General features: G+C 38.4%; 1 protein-coding gene and 1 long non-coding RNA gene across 2 annotated transcripts; both read left to right on the top strand.

The window, feature by feature from the left end:
• Positions 1-1,671: 1,671 nt before the first annotated feature.
• LOC107823557 (photosystem I reaction center subunit II, chloroplastic) lies at positions 1,672-2,482 on the top strand. Its single transcript, XM_016650233.2, has one exon. The coding sequence runs from the start codon at positions 1,751-1,753 to the stop codon at positions 2,378-2,380; it is 630 nt and encodes a 209-aa protein (XP_016505719.1). The 5' UTR covers positions 1,672-1,750; the 3' UTR covers positions 2,381-2,482.
• Positions 2,483-18,415: 15,933 nt separating this feature from the next.
• On the top strand, positions 18,416-21,414 carry LOC107823558 (uncharacterized). Its single transcript, XR_001656672.2, has 3 exons — positions 18,416-18,793; positions 20,474-20,575; positions 20,871-21,414. It is a non-coding gene; the product is annotated as an uncharacterized LOC107823558 (long non-coding RNA).
• The last annotated feature ends 420 nt before the right edge of the window (positions 21,415-21,834 follow it).

Genomic DNA, 21,834 nt, shown 5'->3' with positions numbered 1-21,834 from the left:
TTATAAATAAATACACGAATTGGCTTAAGTCGTACTAGATACTGTCCTAAAAAACTATTTCAGCAATGTGAAAAATTTACATCAGGGTTAATTAAGCCTACATCTATTTAAGAGGATACAAGAATCAACAAAATATTAAATTACAAACAAAACTAGTTGGAGCAAAAATAAGAGAAAGAGCAACTAATATCTTATGCCAACTAAAATATTATAAAAGAAGAAATTAGAAGAAGAAGAAGAAGGAGGAGGAGGAGGAGGAGGAGGAGGAGGAGGAGGTATAAGAGGGAAAGAAGATAGAAGGATTTCTTTTCTTGCTAATGATTTATGTCTAATTTGAATGTCTATTTATAGGCTTTAAGAGAACAAATTTCTCCATTGCCACTTAGAAGGACATTTGTCCAATTTTGAGAATATTCACAACATCTAGGCATAACTCCGTCGAATTTGAAAGAAAGTAATACAGTTTCCAAAAAGATTATCTGAAAATGACTAATGCTCTTTTAATTTTTTTATAAGATTAATTAAATGAAAGTGTATATTAGAAGGGCAAATAAGTTATTTACAATATTTTTATTTAATAAAAAATAATTTTAAAAAATTATTATAAAAAAATTAAAATAAAGGAGGTAAGCGTAAAATTGAAAACTATAAAAATAAGTTACTGTGATAAAGTTGAACGTGTGGGAGGTCTCTAAATAATATTCTTTCTTAATGCTGTGCGTGGTCGCCAAGAAATTAGGAGGGTGGGGAGGATATAGAATAATAGAGCGTTTTCTTGTCTTGTTTAATAGATATCATATTATCTATTCACCATTCTTTCGTGGTCTTGCCTATTTATTAGCAAAGATTATTTCTTTCACTGTGTGGTTGAGTATAAATTGGGGCAAGGGAATGAAACTATAAATTTTTTCGGATAATCTCTTATATTAACTATTGATATTTCTTTCGTACTTTGGTGTCTATTGATAAACATGATTCTTTGTTCCAGTTTGAAAGTTTCACTTAAAAAGAAAGATGTTTACGGAATATATTAGACAAAAATTATATTAAAAGGAAAAATTAGCTAGATCATTATCTTTTCATTAATGTTTGATATGTTAAAAGAATTGTTACAAAGAAATTAAAACAAGAAAGGTAAGCATATTATAGTAAACTACAAGAAATATTAATGCTATGAAACTAAACCCAGAGGGTGGTCATTATTATCCCTTAAATCTTAATATGTTAGTAATTTACTTTACCATCTAACATATCAAATGAAAAATGAGTAACCAAACATAATTAATAGAGTCAATTCAAATTAGTTTGTGATTGATAAATTATCGATTGATTTCTTGCACTTACCTGTTTTTTTCAGAAGGTTTTTGTCTTGTTTCACAAACTTAAGATGGAAATTGTAAGGATTTATGCGGTCAAGTTTATTATGTTAATTTACAATAGATTGACGTATAACTTTTTTTATTTAAACAAAAATAATGGATGGCATGCATGCGTAAGAAAGATGAGCCAACTTTAGATACTATTCCCAAGTGATCACCAAAATCCTTTTGGACATATGACATGTCCAAAATACAAGGTTGTGGTCTTAGCTGACTTGGCTAGGGTGCGAATCAAATCACACGTTCTAATTGGGCAAAATCAGTATATCACCTTATCCTATATCCATTTTTGTTCACCACCCATCATCTCTTCTATGCAACAACAAAACAAATAGCTTCTTCCTTGTCACTTCTCTCAATCCAACTTTTCTATGGCCATGGCATCCCAAGCTTCCCTTTTCACCTCATCTATCTCTGGCCCGAAAACAGCCGCCCTTTGGAAGCAATCCGTTTCTTCCTTCTCCGCCCCTAAACCATCTAAGTCCGCGGTGACATACCGTCCTATCAAGGCTATGGCAGATGAGAAGGCCCAATCGGCCACCAAAGAGGCCGAGCCAGCAGCACCAGTGGGCTTCACACCACCACAATTGGACCCAAGCACCCCATCTCCTATCTTTGGTGGAAGCACTGGTGGGCTTCTTCGTAAGGCCCAAGTTGAGGAGTTTTATGTGATCACTTGGGAATCACCTAAGGAACAGATCTTTGAAATGCCCACTGGTGGTGCTGCCATCATGAGAGAAGGCCCAAATTTGCTCAAATTGGCCCGTAAAGAACAGTGCTTGGCACTTGGTACTAGGCTTAGGTCCAAATACAAGATTAACTATAGATTTTACAGAGTTTTCCCTAACGGTGAAGTCCAATACTTGCACCCAAAAGATGGTGTGTACCCAGAAAAAGTGAACCCGGGCCGTCAAGGAGTTGGGCAGAATTTTAGATCCATTGGTAAGAATAAGAGCCCAATTGAAGTCAAGTTTACAGGCAAACAAGTGTATGATATTTAAGCCGATAGTGACGATTATGGCTTTGTAATTGTCTTTAACACGCACTGTATGAACTTGTGATTATTTAATGCTTCTATTAAATTTATTGTCATTACATACAAAGCATGGATATAATTTGATTCACTTCTAGGTTCTTTATTTTTATTTTTATTTTTGTTTCGAGCAACAAGGTTCAATCTTGATGATCCTCACCACTAGTTGATAATATACCAGAAACTATACATGGTAGGAAATATAATAATATTGATATATGGAAATGAAAGGTGGAATTATGATATTCTTGTTCTATTCATTTGTTACAGGTATAACAACAACAACAAAAAATAAACCTAGTATAATTCACAGATAGGGTCTGGGGAAGATATTGTGTATACATATATTATCCTTACCTTATAAAAGTAAAGAGCCTGATTAAGAACCAATTGTTACGGATATATATAGAGTTAAATAGTATTGTGAATATCTCCAACAATTTGAGATTGAGACTTAGTTAGCGTTGTTATAAAAATAAGGTTTAGAGTCAAAATTGTTGTTCCCCTCAAAAAATGACAGATGATAGTAAAACAAAAACCAAGTCGTCGTAAGAGGGTAAAAATTTTGAAAATCACCAATGAGCTTCCATGATCCCAAGTGATAAATATGGTTGAAATAGTGACTAAAAGAAAACAAAATATCTATAGAACCAAACTTCAAAAATTTCAAACAACAACAATAACCCAGTATAATCCCACTAGTGGGGTATGGAGAGAGTAGTGTGTACGCAGACCTTACCCCTACCTTGGGGTAGAGAGACTGTTTCCGATAGACCCTCGGCTCTCTCCCTCCAAGAACTCCCCACCTTGCTCTTGGGGTGACTCGAACTCACAACCTCTTGGTTGGAAGTGAAGGGTACTCACATGTTTTTTATCACATTTATTATAAAATTTATAACTTTGGTTACGCAACTTGCTAGACCTTAATAAAAAAATCACGAATTTTCAGATCTTACTAGTCCAATTATATATGTTATTCTTCTGCTTCTTTATTCTTTTCATCAATTTCTCTCTTTTTTTCTTCTCTACCTTACTATTTCCTGAACAAATCTTTCAATTCTAATATACCCTTGCGGCTAATATCCCCTAAAGTTAAAAAACAAAGCGGAGAATTTTACTGTCTTTTCCCACATGAGAAGAAGACAAGTGTAAACTATCTTTTTGGTGGAATGATGCCTCATCGTCATATTGGATTTTGCATATGTTACTATTACTATTTTCTAGAATAATTAGTTGTTTAGTTTTAGGAGGAGTCTACTAGAAAATTCAGAATTTTAATTATAGTAAGAGTTTAGTAATTTAGTTATAGGAGGAGTCTACTACTTTATTTATTTGGCTATTTAAAGCCCTATGATTAATAAAATTTTAGAGACAATTTTTCAATCCTATTTTCAACCTTCTTGCTGCTTGCATATTTTTTCTAAAATCTATAATAGTAGTATCAGAGCCTCCATTGATCTTGACGGATCTCTGAATTCGCTGAAAAATAATTAATTTCAACCACTTTTAAACCATACGTATTTTTACCCATACCGATTTTTAACCAAATTTTTAACAATGGCAAGCAACGGTCTCTTTTTGAATACCCCACAAACTTTCACTGGTGAAAACTATCAGATTTGGTCAGTGAAGATAAAATCTTATCTTGAAACTTATGATCTATGAGAAGTTGTAATGAAAGACAAACGTATACAACCACTTCCTGCAAATCCTACCCTTGCCCAAATCAAAGCTCATTCAGATGAGAAAACCAAAAAATACAAAGCCAAAACTATAATTCAAAATTCAGTTGTAGATTCAATCTTCTCTAAAATCATTGCATGTGAGACAGCAAAAGAAGCTTAGGAAACACTCAAACAGGAGTATCAAGAAAGTGAACGAGGCAGACAAAATCAGATTTTAAATTTGAAAAGAGATTTTGAATCTCTTAGAATGCAAGATGATGAGACCATCGCTAAGTATTTTGACCGAATTTCTTTAATTGTCAATAAAATCAGGTTACTTGGCGAGGATTGCAAAGATGACGGGATAGTTGAAAAAATTCTTGTGATAATTCCCGAGAGATTTGAATCCAAAATTTTCTCTCTGGAAGAGTCTAAAGATCTCTCTACCATCTCTATTGCAGAATTAATAAGTGCTCTTCAAGCACAAGAGCAAAGAAGGGCCTTCAGACAAGACAAAGTTACTGAGGGTATTTTTTATGCGAAACACCAAAAAGAAAAAGTCGATTATCCTTATTGCAAATATTGCAAAAAGAAAACACACTTAGAAAATTTTTATTGGTGGAGACCTGATGCATTATGTGGAAATTGCAAATAAAAAGGTCATGTTACAAAAGTGTGCAAGTTCAAAGATGCTCATGCACAAGCACTAATAGCAGAAGAAAGAATTGAGGATGACCTTCTTTAGACTGCAGCAACAGAAGCAAAGAGGAGTGTTGGATTTTGTATTTGTTACTGCTACTGTTTTCTAGAATAATTAGTTGTTTAGTTTTAGGAGGAGTTTGCTAGAAGATTCAGAATTTTAATTATAGTAAGAGTTTAGTAATTTAGTTGTAGGAGGAATCTATTACTTTATTTATTTGGCTATTTAAAACCCTATGATTAATAAAATTTTAGAGATAATTTTTCAATCCTTTTTTCAACCTTCTTGCTGCTGGCATATTTTTTCTAAAATCCATAACAGCGTCGAGCCAACTTATTTCGAAACTTTTTTTCTTGATATAAATCCTAGCTCAATTATGGCTTTTCAAAGATATGTTGTCCATTTGTTGTACAGTATCATAGTTTTAAATTCAAATAGCCCCTTAAGTTTGGGGTGAGCCTGTGTTCAACTCTATTATATTACATTGAGCACATATGATTCGTTAAATTTACAGAAGTGGACATTTTTGGTCCAACTGATGAAACACCTAAAAAGCATTTGAAACTGGAGAAAATGTCAACTACGTTTTGACGTGTCCAAGCCAAATAACGATCAATATTATGGTATTCTTGGCCAATTTAAATCTTGCCCCATCGCAGTTTATGTTCGCTCTTGACAGATACATTTTTTTTTTTTTTTTGGGCCATGGACTTTTCGATTTTTGTACAACTAATGCTTCAATTAGAGAAAAAAAAAATGAAATTTGGAAAGAACAATTTTTATCAGTATCATTTTTTTTAAACTATAGTCACAGGGAAAGCAAGTGATATTTCTGTTAGTTTTAATGGCCTGTTTGGATGTCTCGTCAGTTGGACCAAAAGTACTTAGATTTTCCAAACTCAAAAGACCATATATGCTTAAGACGATATACTAGGGACGTAGATACAGCCGCCTCAAATTTCAAGGACTATTTGAGTTATAAACGCACAGCGTCATATACACGATATTCTCAGCTAATAAAGGCCTATTCAGCTTTATCACTGGGGTGTCATTTGTCACAATCAAATTTTAGCATATGTAAGAATGTATAATTTGGATCCGTGACAAAATTATACAAAATTTGGAGGGATCCCTCAAGAAGATGTTTTTCTAAGCTATCAAACATTAAGTCATCAACCATCCTTATTGAGTAATATTGTAATAGGGACAAAGACATCCGCTGACTCATCAGATAACGATATAAAATGGCATATATAATATGCTTTACAATAATGTAGGTTAATTAAAACATAGCATCAACTTTAGCATTGAGAGCAACATTTCTTGTTGGTTTCACGCCGATAAATCAATTAGTGGCGTGTGGTTATTCACATCTTTATCTGGTTCTTACTCGGAAGACATGTTCAAAAAGTATTGCCTTTTTTTTTTTTTTTTTTTTATTTAGCGAGCTAATTAACTAATATTATGAGGTTGAATGGAATGATATGAATAGAATAATTCGACTCTAACTTGTTTAACTTCTTCGCTTTCTCGTAGGACAAGTCAACATACAGATGAATTTTAAGAAATTGCTGTTTAACCCAGAATGCGGTTATAAGATAAAGTAACGGGCTAAAAGCAATAGATTCAATCCAATATTAATTAGACAGTCGAAATAAAATAATACGTAAGTATACGAGTAGAATCGAGCTCAATACTCGATCGAGGCATCTGGAATAATGGTTTCAGGCTCGACATTTACGTAAGAGATCGAAGTTACCGATATAACTAAGCTTGACATCGAGGGTAGAAGTTCAACAAAACCATCATACTCGCCCTGGAGTTTACCGAAGGCACCACCAATCCTGCTTCTAAAGGCCTCGGGGAAAAGCTTTACCCCACTCACACGATAAGTATTCGTGATTCTCGCCATTGACCAATCATTATGGCGAAAATTACGGAATTTAGTCAAAAAGGGGAGCCAACGGTCTACATAATTTCTTATAAAATAATGTCTTAAAGATTTATCTCCCCATATATATAGAAGGAATGGAGTAATTCAGAGAGGACATTGTGACATACTTAAGATAACAAGATACCATTTTTTTCAGTTTTGTTCATATTATTCTTGCTTCACTAATATCACATCGAAGGAACTTAATCTTGCGAGGCTTAAGTTTTTCAATCCGCATGGTTTGTATTTATTTTTCTACTTATTCTTCCATATTAAAACTGATTTCTCATTTTGTATCAAGTTAGATCACGTATCCTTAAAATCACGTATAAATTCAATTGTTATCCGATTTTTGGGGTAAACAGTTTGGCGTCCACCGTTGGGCTAAGGATAATAGTGGTTATTTGGTACAAACCTTCATAACACACACTACTTTACACTTTCTCTTTGAAGTATCTTTGATCTCAGGCCGAAAATGGCAAACTCTCAACTGGAACCTCTACATATCGACAACGAGACTGGTCATCAAGGTGAGAATAACGACATGGCGCCCGTTAATGCTGGGCCACCCGCTGATGTCGTTGGGATTCAGACTACAGATCCAATAGATATAAATTCACATGTGGCTATCGACGCGAACTTGCAGACCGGCCCTGAAAATAGCAACCGTGGTCGAGCCCGATCTGCAGCTCGAAACACACAGAACATCCAAGAAGACGGGATTAGTCTACGCATGATCTTTGAAATGCTACAAGCTCAACAAGTGGCGATAGCTCAGTTGCAAATCCAAATCCAGGCACCGAGCAGGGTTGAACCCGATCCACCCCAAAATGTCACCCGTAGAACGGAGCCGGCCATGGTAAGGTCGAATGAACAAGAATCGGAAACTAACCCCAAAATTATAAAAATATTCGAGGAGCTGACAAAGCGGATAGAGTTAGGGGAAAAGAGGATCGAAGCGAACAATAAAAGGGTCGAAACCTATAATTTCAGGGTAGATCAAATCCCAGGAGCACCCCCGATATTGAAGGGACTCGATTCCAAGAAGTTCGTGCAAAAACCTTTTCCCCCAAGCGCGGCCCCAAAACCGATCCCCAAAAAATTTCGTATGCCCGAAATACCTAAGTAAAATGGAACAACCGATCTGAACGAGCATGTAACCTCTTATATATGTGCCATCAACGGGAACGACTTAGAAGACGACGAAATTGAATCTGTTTTGCTGAAAATATTTAGGGAGACTCTGTCAAAAGGAGCCATAATATGGTATCACAACTTACCCTTTAATTCTATTGACTCATTTGCTATGCTTGCAGACTCTTTCGTAAAAGCACATGCTGGTGCCATCAAGGTCGAAACCAGAAAATCGGACCTTTTCAAAGTCAAACAGAAAGAGAATGAGATACTCAGAGAGTTCGTGTCCCGTTTTCAAATGGAACAAATAGATCTGCCGCCGGTTGTTGATGATTGGGTTGTTCAAGCTTTTACTCAGGGACTCAATATTCGAAGTTCGGTGGCTTCGCAACAATTAAAGCAAAGCTTGATAGAATACCCTATCGTTACCTAGACTGATGTACACAATCAGTATCAATCAAAAATAAGAGTCGAAGATGATCAACTCGAGGCACCTTCGAAGTCTATATACCCCTCCAGGACTCTCGATAGACCCAAGAGGGACATTGATCGTGACCCAGGATCAAACAGGGATCGATATCGACCCTATAATAGAGATCAAATGAGCAGTGGGTCGGGGCGGAACCCCATGAGGAATGACAAGAGAAGTGATCGAGGTCGAAGCAACCGGGGGCTCATGACCAAAAATGGCTTCGACAAGACCGTCGGGCCTAAAGAAGTACCAAGGCTATTGGAGTACAACTTTAATATCGATGTTGCCTCCATCGTATCCGCTACCGGGCGCATCAGTGATACCAAATAGCCTAGACCTCTACAATCTGATCCAGCTCAAAGGGACCCTAACCAGATGTGCAAATATCATGGAACTCACGGTCATAGAACGGAAGATTGTCGACAACTGAGGGAAAAAATAGCCTGTTTATTCAACAATGGGAACCTTCGGGAATTTTTGAGCGATCGAGACAAGAACCACTTTAGAAACAGGGATTCTAACAAACCGACAGGACGAGAAGATATTGAACCTCAACATGTCATAAATATGATCATCGATGGAGCTGACATCCCACAAGGGCCAATGTTGAAACGCACAGAATCTCTGTCACCAGGGAGACACGAACTCGAGACTACATGCATGAAGAAGCCTTATCCTTCAGTGACGAGGACGCAAAAGGGATCATACAATCTCATAATGACGCACTGGTAATATCAGTACTCGTAAATAAAACTAGGATAAAATGTGTGTTAATTGATTCAGGTAGCTCGGCCAACATTATTCGGTCAAAGGTCGTAGAATAGCTCGGTCTACAAGACAGAATCGTGCCAGCAGTCCGAGTCCTAAACGAGTTCAACATGGCATGTGAAACCACCAAAGGGGAGATAATGTTCCCGGTCAACACCGCCGGAATCATACGGGAGGTCAAGCTTTATGTGATCGAAGGGGATATGAGGTACAACGCCCTTCTCGGAAGGCCATGGATCCACCACATGAGATCAGTACCCTCAACTCTTCACCAAGTGTTAAAATTTCCAGTCCCAAGGGGGATTAAGACAATCTACGGGGAACAACCGGCCGCAAAAGAGATATTTGTCATCGAAAAAGTGATTCCGATATCAACGCTTACAACACCGAAGGAATCGAATTCTGGCGCCGATCCAAAAGCCAAATAGAAATTACCAATCCCGAACTTCATCGGATCAGATAAGCAAAAGACTTACTCCGGCGATGATTACGAGCTTCCCCGATCTTTTATCATCCCCGATGATTCCGACGCAACCAAATCGACGGTCGAAGAGCAGGAGCAGGTTGTATTAATTGAGCATTTGCCCGATTGGAAGGTATACCTGGGCACAGGATTAACTCCCGAACTTAGGATTTGTTTTTCAATTCCTTATAGTTAACATAGATGGTTTTTCTTGGTCCCATCTTGATATGACGGGGATCCCACTAGAAATAACCACTCATAGGCTAAGCATGGACCCAAAAATTAATCCAGTCAAACAGAAGAGGAGGCCCCAGTCCGAGGTCGAACATGCTTTCATCAAGGACGAGGTATCTAAAGTCCTAAAAATAGGGTCCATTTGAGAGGTTAAATATCCGGATTAGTTAGAAAACGTAGTGATAGTCCCTAAAAAGGGAATAATCTAAGAATGTATGTAGATTACAAAGATTTGAATAAGGCATGCCCCAAAGACTCTTTTCCTTTGCCCAACATCGATCGTATGATCGATGCCACGGCCGGCCATGAGATCCTCAGTTTTCTCGATACCTATTCTGGGTACAACCAAATATGGATGGACCCGGGTGATCAGGAAAAAACCTCCTTCATCACTAAAAACGGCACATATTGTTATAATGTAATGTCGTTTGCATTAAAAAATGTTGGTGCCACATACCAACGCCTAGTAATCGGATGTTCGAAGAACAAATAGGAAAATCGATGGAAGTTTACATTGACGATATATTGGTTAAATCCCTGCGACCAGAGGACCATTTAAAGCATTTGCAGGAAACCTTCAGTATATTAAAAAAGTACAACATGAAGCTGAATCCGGAAAAATGGGCATTCAAAATCGGGTCAGGTAAATTTCTCGGGTTCATGGTATCCAACCGAGGAATCGAGATCAACCCTGACAAGATCAAAGCTATCTAAGATATCACGGTAGTGGACAATGTAAAGGTTGTGCAAAGACTAACCGGGCGCATCACCGCCCTGGGGCGATTCATCTCGAGGTCCTCCGATAAGAGTCATAGATTTTTCTCGTTACTAAAGAAGAAAAATAACTTCTCATGGACCCCGGAGTGTCAACGAGATTTAGAAGAGCTCAAAAGATTCTTATCGAGCCTACCGCTGCTTCACACACCGAAGACGGACGAACAACTATACTTGTATTTGGTAGTATCAGAGATAACGGTAAGTGGAGTCCTAGTCTAGGAAGAACGAGGTACGCAATTTCCAATTTATTATGTTAGTCGGACCTTGGGTGAGGCCCAAACTAGGTACCCCCACATGGAAAATTTGGCTCTCGCTTTGCTAATTGCCTCGAGGAATCTAAAACCATACTTACAATGTCACCCCATATGTGTCGTAACTACTTACCTGTTAAGAAATGTTATGCATAGACCCGAACTCTCGGGACGATTGGCCAAATGGGCCGTAGAAGTAAGCGGGTACGATATTGAATATCGACCTCGGACCGCCATTAAGTCCCCAAATATTAGCAGATTTCGTCGCGGATTTTACAACGGCCCTGATACCCGAGGTCGAAAGAGAGTTATTGATTAACTCAAGGACACCTTCGGAAGTCTGGACCCTCTTTACAAATGGGGCCTCGAACGCCAAAGGGTCCAGACTTGGTATCGTACTAAAGCCATCAACAGGTAATATAATTAGACAGTCTATTAAGACTGTGAAATTGACTAACAACGAGGCCGAATATGAGGCCATGATTGCAGGCCTTGAATTAGCCAAAATCTTGGGACCAGAGGTGATCGAAGCCAAGTGCGACTCCCTCCTTGTGGTAAACCAAGTTAACGGAACATTTGAGGTCAGAGAAGAGCGAATGCAGAGATACTTAGACAAGTTATAAGTGACGTTACATCGGTTCAAAAAGTGGACTTTGTAACATGTACCTCGGGATCAGAACAACAAAGCCGATACCCTCGCTAACTTGGGATCGTCAGTCGAAGAGGACTAGCTTAAAACAGGAGAGGTCGTACAAATTATGAGATAAGTAGTGGAAGAAGGCCATGCCGAAATCAACTCAGCGAGCCTAACTTGGGACTGGAGGAATAAATACATGGAATATATCAAGACCGGAAAACTACCCTTGGACCCAAAAGAATCGAGGGCTCTGCGTACCAAGGCACCCTAGTTTAGTTTATCCGAGGATGGAACCTTAGTCAGAAGAATGTTCGATAGACCGATGATAATATATTTAGGACCAGGGGATACCGAATACGTTTTGAGGGAAATCTACGAAGGTACCTGTGGAAATCACTCGGGCGTTGAATCACTGGTTCAAAAAATAATCAGAGCCAGTTACTACTGGATCAACATGGAAAAAGATGCAAAGGAGTTCATTCAAAAATGCGATGGGTGCCAAAGGCATGCCCTGATGATTCATCGGGTAGGAGAGTTGTTACATTCGGTATTATCACTATTGTCGTTCATGAAATGTGGGATGGACATCGTCTTCCCCCTTTCACGGGCGCCCGGTAAGGCCCAATTTATTTTATTTATGACAGACTATTTTTCTAAATGGGTGAAAGCACAGGCATATGAAAAGGTCATAGAAAAAGAAGTCATCAATTTTATCTGGGATCACATTATTTGTCGATTTGGAATATCGGCCGAGATTGTGTGCGATAACGAAAAACAGTTTATTGGCAGCAAGGTAAGCAAGTTTCTTGAAGACCACAAGATCAAAAGGATCTTATCTACTCCTTACCACCCCAATGGAAATGGACAAGTAGAATCCACCAACAAAACCATAATCCAAAACCTCAGAAAGAGATTGGTCGACGCCAAAGGGAAATGGAAAGAAGTGCTACCCGAGGTCCTATGGGCATACCGTAAAACTTCGAAGTCCAGTACCAGATCCACACCATTTTCTTTAGTTTACGGCATCGAAGCTTTAATACCGGTCGAGGGTGGAGAACCAATCATCAGGTTCCGACATGCAACAAAGAAAATTAAATGACGAGGCTTTGAGTACGAGCCTAGAACTATTAGATAAAAGGCGCAAAGCCGCCCTTGTCCGTTTGGCCGCCCCAAAATAGCGGATCGAAAGATATTATAATCGAAGGGTCAATCTTCGATATTTCAATACTGGGGACTTAGTATTAAAAAAATGTTACACTGAACACTCGAAACCTGAACGAAGGAAAATTGGGACCAAACTGGGAAGGACCATACCAAATTATCGGGATCTCCGAAAAAAGGATTCTACAAGCTCGAGACAATGAACGGCGAGCAATTACCATGCAACTGGAATATATCTCACTTAAAATGATATTATTGCTAAGGTACGATCCCAATTCTTTCTTCTATTTTTCTTTTTTTATTCAAATTGACACTTGCAGGCAACTTACAAAGGATGATACAAGATCCTAGGTCTGAAAGCACGCGTTGCACTCTTTTTCCCTTGAACCGGTTTTGTACCAAATGGGTTTTCCGGCAAAGTTTATAACGAGGCAACAAGTAATCGTGCTAACTTAGAATGATCACGACAGCATTCGATGCCTCTCATCGGTCAACCTATATCCTCGGGTATCGAATTTTACAAGGCATTTCAACTTCATGATTAAAGGACCTTGATTAACGGGATTTATTGTAAGGGCTAAACGGTTAAATGAACTGTGCCCGCTCAAATCACTCGAGCCCTGGCACAAAATGTGTATACATGTACAACTATTATGCATAGGAATAAAAAAGGAGACTCTTCTTTGCATATAAACATCTCGTCTTCAAAAACGTCACTTGCATTTTTCAAGGAATTTCCTACACCCGATCCCCTAAAGATACCAATCTCAAGGGCCACCTTAATCCGAGTTCGAACATTCACTGCACTCGGGGACTGTGGGCATTGCCTAACTTAAAAGGCTAAGGACGTTCTGAGTTAATAAAACTCGAAGGCATAAAGCTTATTTGGCATGCCCAAACTTCACGGCTAAGGCCATTCCGAGTTAATAAAACTCGAAGGCATAAAGCTTATTTGGCATTCCCGAACTTAATGGCTAAGGCCATTTCGAGTTAATAAAACTCGAGGGCATAAATATTATCTGGCATGCCAGAACTTAACGGCTAAGGCCATTTCGAGTTAATTGAGGTCATAAAGCTTATTTGGCATGCCCGAACTTAACGGCTAAGTCCATTCCGAGTTAATAAAACTCGAGGGCATAAAGCTTATTTGGTATGCCCGAACTTAACTGTTAAGGCCATTCCGAGTTAATAAAACTCGATGGCATAAAGCTTATTTAGCATGCCCGAACTTAGCGGCTAAGGCCATTCCGAGTTAATAAAACTCGAGGGCATAAAGCTTATTTGGCATGCCCGAACTTAACCTCTAAGGCCATTCCGAGTTAATAAAACTCGAGGGCATAAAGATTATTTGGCATGCCCGAACTTAACGGCTAAGGCCATTTCGAGTTAATAAAACTCGAGGGCATAAAGCTTATTTGGCATGCCCGAACTTAACGACTAAGGCCATTCCGAGTTAATAAAACTCGAGGGCATAAAGCTTATTTGGCATGCCCGAACTTAACAGCTAAGGCCATTCCGAGTTAATAAAACTCGAGGGCATAAAGCTTATTTGGCATGCCCGAACTTAACGGCTAAGGCCATTCCGAGTTAATGAACTCGAGGGCATGAAGCTTATTTGGCATTGCCCGAACTTAACGACTAAGACCATTATGAGTTAATAAACTTGAGGGCATGAAGCTTATTTGGCATTGCCCGAATTAAAAGGCTAAGGCAGTTCCGAGTTAATAAACTCGAGGGCCTGAAGCTTATTTGGCATCGCCCGAGTTAAAATGCTAAGGCCATTTCGAGATAATTATTTCATGCTAAGGTATTTCAACCGTCGTTAAGATAAATAAAAAAGCAAGGGAAAAATTCGAGAAACGATGAAAGGAAAAAGCCTTATACATATATATATCAAAATTTATTTACAAAGGCTGGATAGCCCCGACACACGTTTTTACAAAGGCAAAATGGCCTCACCAAACAAATGAGTATAAAGGACGAAAAATGGCCTAATCCTCATCGAGGGCTACATCATTGCCTACGGGCTCTTCTTCACCACCGGACTCGCCCAACTCTGCAAATGCCTCGGAATCCTCCTCGAGAAAAGCTAGCCTCCGAGCATTGGTTTCGCATGTCTTGGCGTTTTCGATCTCGGTCAACATGTCTAAATTCTGAGCATGGACTCCCTCGAAGGTCTCCCTTCGGGATTCCCATCTTGCATGCTTCACCATGTTTTTTGCCTGCTCCTGGATAGCCTCGACATCAACTTTGAGCTGGGCCACTTTTTTATCAGTTTCGTTCCGGGCCGTAATAACTTCTGACTTGGCAGCCTTGAGCTCCTTGGCCAGATTCTCTTGACCAGAAACAACCGAACTCAGCTGCGATTGGAGTCCCTCGATCATTTTGGCCTGTGCCAAGTTCTTCTCCTTTGCAGCCCGAAGCTGAATCTCAGCAGAAGCAAACTGTGTCTGGGCAGTCTCTTTTTCCGAGGCTAAGCGATCCATATTTTTCTTCCATTCCTCGGTCTCGGCTTTGAACGCATCCACCTCACCTCGGAGTTGCTCGATCACGTCAAATTTATTATGTACATGCGAGTTCGGCTTGTTAGCCACTGAGTCTGACTCATCATCACTAACTCCAAAAACTCTCCTTACCTACTCAACCAGTTCGGTATGTTCCCTACGAGCCGCTTCCAGCTCAGCTTGGGATTTTTCATTAAGGAGCTTGTAAACATCCCTCTTTTCGGCAAGCTCCTAATCCTCGACCTCGAAACATGTTGACTCCTCCCGGTATCAAAGAAAAGCCTCGTGATGAAGCACCGGGGCCTACAAACACAAAGGAAAAATGTTATGATTATTCATGATTAAAGCTAAGTACATAATAAAGGGGCATTCGAAATTACCCGATTCAACGCCTGTTGAGCTTCGTTGAACAGGCAGGGCGCCTCCACCTCGTTCATTTTTGTTTGATCCTCTTAGGTCACCAAGCACCTAAGATAATTGAAAATCCCTCCAGGGCAGAAAGAACTCGGGCATCCTTCGAGATGGCAATGTAAATTTCCCGCCTCCGAGTAGGATCAACACTCGGAACTGGGAACGGGTTCACTAATCGAGGGCTTAAAGAAGGCCCACCGGCTTATAGGGACAGTATTTCTTTTGGTACCGGTAAGTCACCCAAACCGGTAACATCCTCTGAAGCAATGGATTCTAGGCCGTCGAAGAAATTATGGAAAGAATCGGCTACTCTTTGGGCCCTTTCACCGAGGTTACCTTTCAAAGTGTGGGCCTCGTTTATCATAGAAGTTGTAAACGAAGGCGACCCAGAAAGGTTAATCACCCCAAGTGCCTCTTTGGGTACGTTATCCTCTGACCGGGATGTGCCGGTCACATTTTCTTTCTCGACCTCACTGGCTCGATCCAAATTGATCTCGACCCTCTTGGAGACTTCTACCACTGTTTCTTCTACGGCCTCCATGACTCGAGGCATTTCGGAGTCGCTTCTTACGCAGGCTACTAACTCAGAATCCTTTTCTTTTTCGGACTCATCCCTCAAACGATTGAGTGAGTCTGGTGAAAGTTCTCGAGCGCTGGTTTTCTTAGGTTTCTGCGCAAGTCGCTTCCTTGGTCTTTTCCTTTCAGGGGCAGAGGGACTCGGAAATTTTCTTTTCTTCTTCTCTTTACCCTGTTTCGGAGCAGGGGGATCGACGTGTATATCATTGTCAGCAGAGGGGGAGCCTTATCTCGATGTCCTTTCCTAAACCTACAAAATAAGAATATAACGGATCAGGGACTGATGATGAAAACATGAGATCAGATATATTATTAGGGAAAAACCCTTACCATTATTACGGGCCTCCCATCGACCCTTTGATAGCTCACGCCATAAACACTCGGAGTAAGGTCTCTGTGTCGCAATGCCCTCGACCCACTCTTTAAGTTTAGGAATGGGGTTTGGCATTTAGGCAACAACTGCATCACATAACATCGATGAGAAACCAAACGGAATGAAAAGCAATAAAAGGAATACCGAAGGCAAAGCTACTTACGTTTCATATTCTATATCTCAGGGAACGACATGTCTGCAGTCGGGATTAAGTTCGAGGTTCTCACTCGAACAAATCTACCTAAACAACCCCGGTCTCGATCCTCGTCAATACTCAAGAACAAGGTCTTGGTCGCTCTGCGTGTAAGCTTAATTAACCCTCCTTGGTAAAGTCGAGGGTTGTACAGACGCATGAGATGGTCGATGGTGAATGAACATCTCTCGACCCTGCTCACGAAGAATCAAAGCAGAATAACGATCCTCCAAAATAAAAGATGTATCTGCCCAAGCATCACATCATACCTTTTGCAAAAGGCTATGATAACCGGGTCTAGAGGACCTAACGTGAAAGGGTAAGTATAAGTACTCAAGAAACCCTCTATGTAGGTGGTAATTGATTCTTCAGGGGTAGGGACCACTACGTGTTTGCTTGCCCAGTTACAATCCTTTTTAACCGTATCGAGGATGTTGTCTATGATCGTACATATGTACCTCAAGACCGATTCACATCGACCCGGTACCATGGGCGTGTTCTCAACTTTGAAATCAGACATAGTAGGGAACCCAATAGGGATGTATGTTCTCACAGGAGGTTCCTCAGTAGCATCATTTTCAGACGGTTTTGAAGAAGATGGTGTTTCTTTTTGAGGAACAAACTTTGAAATTTTTGCCATTTTTAAAAAAATAATGGAAAGAGATTATTAATAAGGGGAAGCTTTGAAGTTAGCAATGGGAAAACTAGAAGATGAAGTTCTTAGAAAGCAAGAAGAATTTGAGCATAAAAGTTATAACAAATGGATTTAAGGGTATTTATAGGTTCCTCAAGCGGCGGTTCATCTCCCGAGGTAGCCGACCGTCAACTGACATACATTTAATGCCTCGAAAACCGGATTGACATGACATTTTCACTATTCTTATCACCTACATCATGTACCCATCGTCATGATTTATCGAAGTAAGGACCAAGGGTTCATATCGTTTTTAGTCGCTTACTCTCCAAAAAATGAGGGGACTATCTGTACACGGGTAGAATCGAGCTCAATGCTCGATCGAGGCATCTGGAACAATGGGTCAAGGCTTGGCACCTACGTAAGAGATCGAAGTTACCGATATAACTAGGCTCGACATCAAGGGTAGAAGTTCAACAAAACCATCATACTCGCCCTCGAGTTTACCGAAGGTACCACCGATCCTGCTTCTAACGGCCTCGGGGAAAAGCTTTACCCACTCACACGACAAGTATTCGTGATTCTCTCCATTGACCAATCATTATGGCGAAAATTACGAAATTTAGTCAAAAGGGGAGCCAACGGTCTACATAATTTTTTATAAAATAATGTGTTAAAGGTTTATCTCCCCATATATATATAGAAGGAATGGAGTAATTCAGAGAGGACATTGTGACATACTTAAGATAACAAGATACCATTTTTTCCAGCTTTATTCATATTATTCTCGCTTCAATAATAGCACATTTAAATTCGAAGGAACTTAATCTAGCGAGGATTAAGTTGTTCAATCTGCATGGTTTGTATTTATTTTTCTACTTATTCTTCCATATTAAAACTGATTTCTCATTTTGTATCAAGTTAGATCACGTATCTTTAAAATCACGTATAATTTTAATTATTATTCGATTTTTGGGGTAAACAATGTAGATCGTAAAGCAGAAAGAGAAAAATATGTTATTTAATGGCTTCTTGGGGCTTGATTACAATGGCCTTGCAAAGCTGCCTAAAATCTATATATATTTATATATAAAAGAGGAAAAAAGAATGCTCACATGACAGCTCTTATTGTTTAATATTCACCTTTATTTTTTTTTCTTAGATTTTTGCTTTTTGTTTCTTTCGTTTTGAGACTTTTTCTCCTCCTAAGTGATTAATTAATTTTCCACTTCTGTATCTCACGTCCATTAAACACCCATTGCTTTATCAAATGTAACGCCAATTATATTTCCTGTTTATATACCCACGTTCACTCCCCATTAATACTCATTACTTCACAGTCGGGTCTTTAGACAAAAAAAAACTGAAAAATCACATCTTTAGACGTTAATTAATTACCTTAATTGGTTTTCCTCTCTTCCTATTATTTATAATCTTTCTTTGCCGCCTCTTGTGTCGAGCCTCCGTGTATTCATAGAAATGGCATCCAATTCAAGGTATGATGCTTTTCCATTCTTCTTCGTGCTCTTTGTAATGCCTTTTAGTTTATTTTTAATTTTGTAAAAATATTTATATCGCATCTTCTAGAAATTGCTAGCATGCTACTGATTTTATGAACTTTTTTCCCCCAATGTTTGTACAGAATAGCTATGTTAATTGATCTTTTTCGGATTGAATAGCAGTAGATACTTTGTTGTTTCACGTTTGGAATCTAATGTATAAGTGCTAATAACGAGTGAATAAGAGCCCGTTTGGATTGGCCGGAAAAAAGTGACTTTTAAGCACAAGTCACTTTTTATGTACTTGAACTTGTTTTACAAATAAGTAGTTATGTGTTTGGATAGAAGTGCTTAACTTAAAAAAATCTATTGAAATATTTGGTAAACAAGTGCTGGTAAGCACTTTTTTCTGTTAAAATGAACGAGATGCCCTAAAACTATCAACACTAAAAATAAGCTTATTGATGCATTTTTAATTTTAAATTAACTCAAATACAGATTAATTTGTGTATTAATTCAGTTTAAGTTATAATACTGATTAGATAAGATTATTTTGATTAATATAAAGTACTTATTGGGTAAAATATTAATTAATAATTATAAATAAAAAATTTACTAAAACTATATAAACAATTCATATAAAGTTACCCACAAAGTAAATAAATTAAAGTGAAGTACTTTTAAAAATCGAAGAACCACGTAAAAGTTACTTTCTTTACTTCTACTTTCATTTTTGGTTATGCAAATGAATCAAAAATGGAATTTGAACGAGTTAGAAAGCTTTTGAAGTTGAGAAACAAGTATTGCTAATCAGTTTAGAATGCTCCTGAGGTTATGATACCAGTTAGGAAGAAATGGGAAGAAAAAAAACGGATTAGAGGTTTAAGTAAGAGAGGGTACTTTGGTAATAATAGAAGTATGTAAGGGATAATAGGGTAAATTATTTGGTCAAACTCAAGTAGCTTTTAAGCCCAAAAACAATAAGTTGAGATAGACCAACTTATTGCTTTTGGCTTGTTTTTAATTTTTTGGCTTAAAAGCACTTGACTTTTTGTATTTGCCAAACACCAAAATAAGTTAAAAAATGTTTTAAGCTGGTTTGACCAAAGCCAATCCAAACACCCTCTAAGTCTTTGTCTCATGTTGTGAGATGTATGGAGATTATTTGAGATCATATGTTTGTTGAGATAAAAGCTGCTCTTTGAGTGCGTGGATGTATTGTAACTATTTTTATGGTACGTGTCATGCTCAGAAGCATAATCAGAATTTCAAGTTTATGAGTTCAGAATTTTAATTGTTTTAAGTTTATGATACATGTTAATAAATTTTTAAAACAAATACAGAGTTATAACCAAAATTACTAGGTTCGGCTGAACCCACTCTCGTCACTCTAGCCCCGCCCGGTCACGCTACTAATGTACTTCTTCCTTGTATGTTGCTATTGTGAGTTAGTCGATGAGTTGACTATGTGTTTATTTAAATAGTAAGCTGAGAGTACTCAAATATAGTTAAACAACATAAAAGTCTTTTTATGTGGTGAACTTCATTGAAGCTATAAAATTGTATATATAGATTATTTTTAAAGAAAAATAAAATATTTTTAGTTTTTGAAAAAAACAACTTTTTGGTTATATGGACTCCCTTATTCTATTCTCATAATAATCTCTTCTACTGCAGATAAAGAAGAGAACAGAAGAAGTATAATGTCGGATAAAAAAAGTCCAATAGATATTGGCAAAAGAAGAATGGGCCATTGGCATCTTCTTAATGAATTTTATTGTACCATTCTCTTTTAATTATTTTTTATTTTCTACTTATTTTAGAGTTTTCAATATTGAATTAAATGACTTGCTTCATATATTGTCTGGAATGTTGGTTTCATATAGATTCTTGATGTAAAAGAATTTTATATGTAGTATGTTAAAACAATCAATAAAAACTTCTCATTACTGAAGATTGATTCTTGACGTGTGGCTATAATTCATGGTTTAGCACACTATTCACCTTGCAGTTTATACGCTTTAATGATAAATTGTACTTTATTTGCTCGTAATGAAGTCCATTTTATGTGTAGGTGAATTGGAGATTAAAGTAGAGAAAAAGGGATACTTAAAAGTCGAAAGCATGCTCGGGAGCAGCGAAAAGGAGAAGCTGGCGAAGCCAGGCCTACACCAGGCGTTATACCTGGCGACGCCAGGCTTGTAGCTGGCGAGAGACCTAGCGAGGCGGGGTAGAAGGCGAACTTGACCAGGCCTTATACCTGGCGACGGCAGGTCTGGGGCGAGGTCCACCTGGCGTTAGGCCTCGCGAGGCCAAGTCTGGGCGTGTACAGTCCGAGTTTTGAAGACTTATTTCGTCTCCGGATTTGACTAGGACTTTGCCTACACGTTTAGGTATTTTCCTACACATATAAATAGACCTAAAAATGCCACTTTGGAGGACTTTTGCAAACGGAGGCAAGAATAGCTTGTGTAAGCAACTGTTGGGAGTTTGAATCATCGATTTCTATATCCTTTCATCTTTACTTTATAATTGAATTATGCAAAATATTTGGGATATTGTTACTATGAGTATGAGTAACTAAACTCCTAATCTAGGGTTTTGATGGAACCTATTGAAGGATGATTTTCTTGTTACATTAATATAAATTTGCAGTAGTATTTTCTCTATTTGTTTAACTATATTATTCATGTGGTTGATTGAAGGGCCCTCAATTAGCTGTGCCTATTTAGTATGTATTACTCGGGAGAGAGTGCATATTTAAATAGTTGTTGAACAATATCACTCCTAACGTATATGAGGGATCAATACGAAGGGTTTAAATGTGGGATTAGGGATAACGAAACCTTGGCGCGATCTGAGTGAGCCGTACTTAATGCTAGCTAGCGTAATTCGGGAGAATATGTCTAGTAAATTATGGTAATTACTTGGAAGAGAGTTACGACAGTCATAGTGCTCATGATCGATAGAGAAAATTTAGGCGAATTTATAGAAAACGTAGCAGAAAAGATTCCGACAATATGGAAAATCACAACCTT

The sequence above is a fragment of the Nicotiana tabacum genome, chromosome 14 (genome assembly GCF_000715075.1).
Source record: "Nicotiana tabacum cultivar K326 chromosome 14, ASM71507v2, whole genome shotgun sequence".
Lineage (NCBI taxonomy): Eukaryota > Viridiplantae > Streptophyta > Magnoliopsida > Solanales > Solanaceae > Nicotiana > Nicotiana tabacum.
Note: the sequence above shows the minus strand (reverse complement) of the source record. Positions and strands in the feature narration are given on the sequence as shown.